The sequence below is a fragment of the Calliopsis andreniformis genome, chromosome 6 (assembly GCF_051401765.1).
Source record: "Calliopsis andreniformis isolate RMS-2024a chromosome 6, iyCalAndr_principal, whole genome shotgun sequence".
In the NCBI taxonomy this organism is placed as follows: domain Eukaryota; kingdom Metazoa; phylum Arthropoda; class Insecta; order Hymenoptera; family Andrenidae; genus Calliopsis; species Calliopsis andreniformis.
The window spans coordinates 23,412,501-23,420,514 of NC_135067.1; the positions used below are offsets into that span (position 1 = coordinate 23,412,501).

The 8,014-nt window shown below is 35.4% G+C and overlaps 3 protein-coding genes across 5 annotated transcripts in view; 1 reads left to right on the forward strand and 2 right to left on the reverse strand.

Annotated features, from left to right (window-relative positions):
* Nucleotides 1-2,371, reverse strand: part of LOC143181174 (serine/threonine-protein phosphatase PP1-gamma catalytic subunit B) — a 4,147-nt gene extending 1,776 nt beyond the window's left edge. The window contains exons 1-4 of the mRNA XM_076381456.1: nt 2,150-2,371; nt 1,290-1,421; nt 982-1,212; nt 566-894 (exon numbers count right to left, since the gene is read on the reverse strand). Of these exons, the coding sequence (XP_076237571.1) occupies nt 566-894; nt 982-1,212; nt 1,290-1,421; nt 2,150-2,204 (747 nt within the window). The 5' untranslated portion in view covers nt 2,205-2,371. The remainder of the gene's footprint in view (nt 1-565; nt 895-981; nt 1,213-1,289; nt 1,422-2,149) is intronic.
* Nucleotides 2,372-3,230: 859 nt separating this feature from the next.
* Nucleotides 3,231-5,572, forward strand: LOC143181176 (ran-specific GTPase-activating protein). Its single transcript, XM_076381459.1, has 4 exons — nt 3,231-3,344; nt 3,677-3,834; nt 3,913-4,199; nt 4,275-5,572. Exons 1-4 carry the CDS (start codon nt 3,330-3,332, stop codon nt 4,595-4,597), a joined length of 783 nt encoding a protein of 260 aa, XP_076237574.1. The 5' UTR covers nt 3,231-3,329; the 3' UTR covers nt 4,598-5,572.
* Wbl (endoplasmic reticulum protein 29-like protein wbl) lies at nt 5,044-7,244 on the reverse strand. 3 transcript variants are annotated; one of them, XM_076381462.1, is made up of 4 exons: nt 7,042-7,244; nt 6,593-6,757; nt 5,606-6,004; nt 5,044-5,532 (listed from the first exon to the last, which is right to left on the reverse strand). In XM_076381462.1, exons 2-4 carry the CDS (start codon nt 6,689-6,691, stop codon nt 5,296-5,298), a joined length of 735 nt encoding a protein of 244 aa, XP_076237577.1. In that variant the 5' UTR covers nt 6,692-6,757; nt 7,042-7,244; the 3' UTR covers nt 5,044-5,295. The 3 variants fall into 3 exon arrangements, with proteins under 3 accessions (XP_076237577.1, XP_076237576.1, XP_076237575.1); XM_076381461.1 differs by having other exon boundaries at nt 6,593-6,768; XM_076381460.1 differs by having other exon boundaries at nt 6,593-6,922.
* Between the last annotated feature and the right edge of the window lie 770 nt (nt 7,245-8,014).

Sequence of the window (8,014 nt, forward strand, 5' to 3'; positions counted from 1 at the left end):
TTTTTTTTAGATTCTTTATAATCAGCCACCGTAAACAGTCAATCAAATGAAAGCAACCGATACATAACATATTAACGACACTTTGACAGGCAGCAAGTCAAACTAACAATTGCTTCCGCGCGTTTTCATATCATAGAAGATTTTAGTCAAACACAAACGGTATGTACTGCTTTACAATAATCCCTCTTAACCTTTTCTCGTCCAAGCCCGGGAATCTCCCGGCAAGACACTTTTTATCGTTGCGATTGAAAATCGGGAAATTTCCGATATTCCCGGCTCAAGCGTTCGAACGCTACGACTAACCTAGTACTCATGCCTCTGAGTACTCCGATAGGAAAGGATTAGCACACCAAGTGTACAATCATGAGGAAAAAAGGTTATCCGCCGACTTCTTGAAAATGAAATATTCCGAGGCTGACGGTCAAAGAGTTGGCGTTAGAAGGATCAATTAAATAATTTTCGGATAATCGTGACGTTCAGCAAAAATACTTATGTTCACGAAGCAAAAACTTAATCGTATAACATGCTAAATTTAACGATATTGCACATCCTATGACATACATACCTGATGAGCACGACATATGAGGTCAAAGTCATGCTTATGTAAAAATTTGGCAACAACTTCAGCTCCAAATGTAAACGATACACCACGATCGTTTTCTCCCCAACCCATTGTATCCTTATCTGGATCAGACCATAGTAAATCGCATAATAAACCTTGATCAGGTACATCTGTGGGTCGCATGATACGTCTGATCTGTTCCATGTTTTGAAGATCTGGACTGAGACCCCCATGACAACAAAATATTTTTTCATCGACTATCGCAGCAACAGGTAAACAATTGAAACAATCCGTAAATGTTTTCCACAGTTTAATATTATAACGACGTTTGCCTATAGAACATGAGAGTAATAATTTGAAATATTTGAAGCTTAAACACAGGATTGAAAGTAAGAACAATTTTTTGCACAATTCCTTACATTCATCGTAAAATCCATATATCCTGTTGATAGAGGCACATTCATGATTACCTCTGAGTAAAAAAAAGTTTTCAGGAAATTTAATCTTATACGCAAGAAGAAGACAAATCGTTTCTAACGATTGTTTCCCTCTATCGACATAGTCTCCTAGAAAGAGATAATTGCTTTCTGGTGGAAATCCACCGTATTCAAATAGCCGTAGTAAATCATAATACTGTCCATGAATATCGCCTTAGGAATAGAACATACATATTTAATCGTACAATTACAAAGGAAACAATATATAAAAACAGTTTCTAATCACATACCACATATTTTAAGCGGTGCTTCGAGCTCTAATAAGATGGGTTGCGATAAAAATATCTCACGTGATTTAAGACAGAGCCCTTTTATTTCCCCTTCAGTTAATTGTACATTTTTTCCTGGTCTGGCTCCCCGCACTGAAATATTCCAATTACATAGAGATAAGAATTTCTTTCAAAATTTCAAAGATTGGATATAAACATTAGATCCAATAAAAAAACAAGATTTTATTTGACACAGCATAAAATAAGAGTATATGTAGATGATGCGTTAATAAGCATCAATCTACGTGTACCTTACTGTTTATAGCGGGAAACGGCACGCGAGCTGTAGCGATCTCGCAATTGAATATTCCGGAGAAATTATTGAACGAACAAATTATTCAACTAATCAACTCGATCTATTCATACATTCAACAATAGATAGTCAAAAGTGTATTTTTGAAAGTTACGAATTCTACATGTGGCGTAGACGATTGACGGTATAACTAAGGGAGTTAGTTAACTCCCTTAAAGAAACAAAGACTTTAGTAACACGCTGTCAGATTTGACTTACATGAACAAACGATCGTCGACCCGTATTCAGAATTTTTAGGATCGTTTGTCACTGAACGCAAAGTTGCGTAATCGATTAAAGAAAATAGAGAGATAGATAAACGGTATAGAAATGAGAAGAAAAATGAAGAAGGCGCGATATAGTTGATAGAAAGGCTAGAGAAGATATTGAAAGTGTTTGAAATTGATCGGAAAGAAAAGAACTGGATAAAAACAGGGTAAGAACAGGTAGAGTCGATGAAAATTTCACTATTCCTATAATACCCCCTCTCCCCCCTTTGATGAGGGCAAACAGGGTAGAGCAGCTTTACCTTCCAAGAGCCGAGCTATGATGTTGTCAATATTCAGTTTGTCGGATTCAGCCATCGGACCGGGATTTTGTGCGCGTCCCGGGCTTCACACGGAACACTTTTTGCCGAAGATGACCTTTGATTTCCTTGGATTTTACTCGCGCAGTACACAGCACTCAATTGCATTCGCGATTTCGAACAATGTACCCGCAATGGCCGCCCGGATAACCGCGCACTCCACTCCCTTTTACCCCCTCCTACAATATGCGAGTTCCTTCTTGCTCGATAGAGTTCGACCACTCGATTTATCGAGCATGCTCCGTGCATTCATACAATGTTCATACGACTCAGGTCAGGAAGACACGTTACCAAGTTACTAAAACTTGGATGGTTGATGGTTGCATTACCAATAGTTCGATCGTATGTGTATCAATGCATTCTACATACATACATATATTACATGTATATACATATGCGTTGTATTATACGTACATACGATTGATAACAAATTTTACACTCAAATCAAAATACATTGCTAGTAATACAAACATTTCTTAATCGACATATTCACTGTTATTAATATTATATTATTTAAATTAAGAATCATAAGATTATTTAGTAAGAGAGGAAAATTAGTATGTCTAAGTATTTTATTCATTTTGGAGAAATTTTCAACTATGCATACATAGCCTTGACAAATTTACGAAATAGGGAAATTTAGCCAGGAATCTTATACGTAAGCCTTTAAAGTTAGCCACAAGTGGTCACGTGACTTAGGTACTTAAATATTATTTGTTGACACGAGTCACGTGACCACGGAGGCTAAGTAAGGGCTGCGTATGAGATCCCTGAATTTATCCGGTCATAGCACTTTAATCACAACTAAAAGTTTTACGATTTATTTCAACATATATGTATATCATTCTGATTAATTTAACCTAGTGGATTAAAAAAACAATGTTTGAAAGAAAATTTTCGGTAATGGCCTGACTTAAGCATATTTTGCCGCATAATTCTCTTGTCCAATAGGAAACGATGGCACTACAAGATTATAGTCAAAAATATATGTGTATATTCTGTGCATGTAGGATATTATCATGAATTCCTATCGCGCAGTATCACAGTTTGCTTTTAAACAGGTCGGAGTTGGCGGTATTTGATAAATTGATTGAAGAATTTCCTTCACGAGACTCGTAAAAAGATGCCAGAAAACGTGGTAAATATAATTTTTCCTTCGATATTTGTGTGTTAAAATCAATGAATGTAGAAAACAAAGAACATTCGATTTTACTTCCTGAAAGATTTTAAAACGACGCTATAGGTTATACTGTTGCGTCTATGAAGAAAGAAAGCTCGATATGTTGTTGATCATACATTTTCAGTTTTAGTTTGAAATGTTTCATTTTCTATTGAAAGACCAATAAAAAAAATTGCTATATTGATGTGAATATTTATAGTAATTCAGAATGATTGTCTCAGTACTGAATTTCGAAAATTATTCAGGCATGATTATTAAAATTTGTTCATTTGATTTTAATACGTTTATAGTTGAACGGTGACCACGTTAACGCAAAAGGCGCTAACTGTGAAGTTCAAGACAACGAAGAGGATTCTAATGAAAATGAAATACATTTTGAGCCAATAGTTTCTTTGCCATTAATAGAAGTATCCAACAATGAAGAAGACGAAGTTGAAATGATAAAAATGTAAATATGAACTGTTAAAAGTCATGAATCTATAATTAAAATTTAGACTTGTACTATACGTAGATATTTTATTTGTAGGAGGGCAAAATTATACCGTTATGATTCGTCTAGTAATCCCGGGGAATGGAAAGAACGTGGGACAGGGGAAGTGAAACTGTTAAGGCACAAAATTAAAAATACAGTAAGAGTTGTGATGCGTAGAGATAAAACGTTTAAGATTTGTGCCAATCATTTTGTAACACCATGGATGGAATTGAAGCCAAACTGTGGGAGCGACAGAGCATGGGTATGGAGCGTACTTGCCGATTATGCAGATGAGCAGTTAAAACCAGAATTACTCGCGATACGGTTTGCAAATGCAGAAAGTATGTTGTTAACATTAAGGATAAGGAATGAAAATAACAAAGAGTATTCATTTATTTATATCTTTTCTGTTCAAGATGCATCAGTTTGGAAAGACGCATTCGAGAAAGCAAAAAAAATAGTAGGTTCTGAATGTGAGATATACGCTGGTAAAAATAATACAGTAGAAAAACATGCAGAGAGTGATAGCGATCCTTCTAGTGATGTGAGTTATAGCGAAAGTACTGATAATGAGGAACAAGTAAAGAAACAAAATGAGGAAGAAAATTTAAAGATTGAAAGTAACCAAGTAGGAAATACGGAGATCTCCGCAAAGGAAAGCAAGAATGAAGAAAGAGTAGATAGAGTATCGAAGGGTCTCGAACAATTACAGGTGAAGGGTGTAGAAGAGAAAGAATAAGAAATCATGCTCATGTAAGACGGACGTGTTAATTATGAAACACACATTCCGATATAAACATAGACGCTTACATGTGCTGAAGTATTTGAGCATTGAACGGTAACGTAGGGAAATTTTTAGCAATAACGTTAACGGATAAACGAAATAAATATTCGATTCGCGAATAAGACAATATTTATATGAACGTTATATGTTATCTGTGATTTTTTAACGGAAGATGTTTTAGCATTTATACTATATAAGAATGAAACGAAAGCAACCGTTCTATTTAACGAAAATAAGATACTAATAAACAAAACAACCGTCTGATCTCGAACACGCGAGAAATTATTCAATAACAGTTTTATTCAGATTTCCATGAATTTTTATCGATAGATAGTAAATGTATTACATGCGTATGCTTATTTTGGTATGAAATTCGTAAAAATTTATAAAATGTTTATAAATATTTCAAACCACTTCTAAACATTTTATTTTTTCAAGTCGTATTTGTTTAATTATTGTTTGTACACTGATACAAATTACAATTGTAAATATTGGAATGTTTTGTCGAATCGTCGTTCAAAGGTAGGAAAAGAACGAATCAGCAAATATTGGAATCAAAATCTTTGTTAGGTATCGAGTAATTGAACACGATACTAACAGAAGCACATACGATGATATCCTTTAAACGTATCTTATTGTAAATCATAGTTACTTTACAATTCATCTCTGTGTAAGAACGAATGTAGGATATTACGTTTCTCTTCCATCGTGCGTTTCTTTTCGTTCGATAGTTTTCCTTTCAAAATACCTTCAATTCTGGTTTGTTCCGTTTGAACGAACACATCACCTTTTTCCAATATTCTTTCCATAGTTTTAACGTAAACTTTAGCAGAAGCACGCTGCGACTCCGGCAACGTTTCCTCGAAAACTTTAGCTTTGTTCAATATTTCCTACGAAATAAAAGAACATTATATCGATCCAGCTCAATAATCGATTATATTGTTAAATCGTAACGATCTTTACCAGTCTTTCCTTCTCTCCGCTGGATCTGAATTCCTCCGTGAGTCTGTCTAATCGCTCGATGCAACCGGGTAGACCAAGATACACACCTGACTTTCTTTTCACGAATCGCTTGATATTGGTCGCAGTAAAATCAGTATCTTTATCCGTTACAAATGTGATAGGTTCAGTTTTTCCTTGCAAGAAGAGAAGAACTGCCGGAAATGTCTCAGATTTAATTTTGTATCGTGCAGCAAGATCAGAGTTATCCTTATTCCCATAATCTTTTACTCTGACCTCGGCGACCAACAAATCGTGAGCATCTTTCGTGGCAGCGGCTATTTCTGCATATTGTTCATGTTTTTCTCCATATGGAAACGCCACGTCAAATTTCACAACTGCCGCTTTGAATTTTGGAATAACCTATATTGCATTACGAATATTTCACTTCTCGCCACTATTTATACCAATTTTTACTAGTTCATATTATCGGTGACGACAACGTGATCTACTTTCATAAAATACGGCTCATATTACGAACTACTAGTATCTTTTGAAAATATTCAACCACGTAATTTCCCAACGAAATATTAGTATGCAAACGCGACAAACGATACCATGTACTGACATAACGTATCTTTATGAAGAGGTCAATTTCTTCGTTTCCATCGAAACATAAAAAAACTTTTTACTCGCATTTCATTACTTTTGTACATACGTACATGTATTCATTCAGCGTACAATTATTCTATTCACGATCAAAATATCGAGATACTTTTCTACATTCTATCATACATTTATTTGAACAATATGCTCGCGGTTGAATAAACAGTTCCATATCGATGGCAATAGATTATCGTCTATCAGCTATCAAGTAACAGCGAAGTTACTATAAGAAAATGTTACTTCATTCATTTACATCATAATTGATATCGCGCAACATTCAATGATACTTGATGAGAAAAACAGATACATATGTTGTATATAAGTACGCAGTACTTATGTAGGTACCTTGTCGAAGGAATAAGAATCCAGTGAGACGCATCCTTTGCAGTCCTCGGCACCGGCAATTCCGATAATAACGAGAATTACTACGATCAACGGAAGCATGTTACAATAATGGTTTCACCGAAAAGTTCGTCGATTCTTCGAAGGCTCGTTTACGCACGAAAAAATCTTTTTTTCGGCTTCCAAGTGAAGAAACAGCATAAAAAGAGAGGAAAAATATGAAAACGTTGTTCCGATTTGGTGACGTTGAATGCACGAATGCTACGTTATATGTATATGTATGTATGTCAAGTTAGGTGATCGATTAACAAATGTTCCGTTGAACGGTCAAAACTGCGAATAAATCATAGATAAATGCAAGTGAAGTATAAGACAGTTGTTCTTTTTTTCACGTGCAAAAGAAGCAGGAGGATATAAGTAATCACTCGTTGTTGTTACCGCTCATAACTAACCTGTCACGTTAAGAATTCAACGAAGCGGCGGCAAGCTGCGGCAAGCTAACAAAACGGAAGGAGACGACGAGACCCAACACACAAATATTAGGTATGTATGCATGCGTGGATATATGTATGTACGTATGTATGTATGTATCAGGATCGGTTGCTTTCGAACTTTGTCGAATCAAGAAAGAACCCGAAACAGCGTGTACCTACGGAGGGCGCGTCGCGTGTCGTACGATCGTCTACCGTCAGCCAGAGCCTAGACTCAATGGCGCAAGTGCAGCATAACAATCGTTTAGTTGCTGTTAATTTCTCATTTTACAATGTAGTGCGAACGTATACAAAGCTTTACACTGATACGTTTGCGCTGCATCTACATGTATACGTTATTTATATTTCAACTATAAAAGTACTCATTCTTGCTTTTCAAATATTTGTAATCATAGTCCTAGATATTAATGACATTCCATTGAATTACAGCAATAATATATGTTGTGTATCATTGTGTTTACGTTTACACACATACGTATATGTATAGTTTCGTTTTAACAAACCCATTTGTAAGTGAAATTGAATCTTTCAATGGATTTATGAATCGATGATGGTGTGTAGAATCACGGACATACAAAGTGGAGGAAAAATAATGAAACATAGTTACATAAAATATAAGAATGTGTGTTATGTTTTAGCTTGAATTCTCTGTTATAGAAGGAAATAAAGAATTTTTTTTATATAATGCAAATTCATTACACGAGAAATGCAGATATGTAGCAGATGCGAATATGAGTAAAAGTAATAGGTATTTATGAAAGAGATTTGTTCGTCGTGTCGTGCATGGGTAAATGAAAATGTAGAAGATAATCGGATGTAAAGTCGAATCTGGAAGAGTTATGTACGTGTATGTATATCTAGTGTGGGAAAAAAGGAAGGGAAGGCGGGTAAGGTAGAGTGCTGGTCCAGCGAACTAACAGTAAGCAGGTAGGTG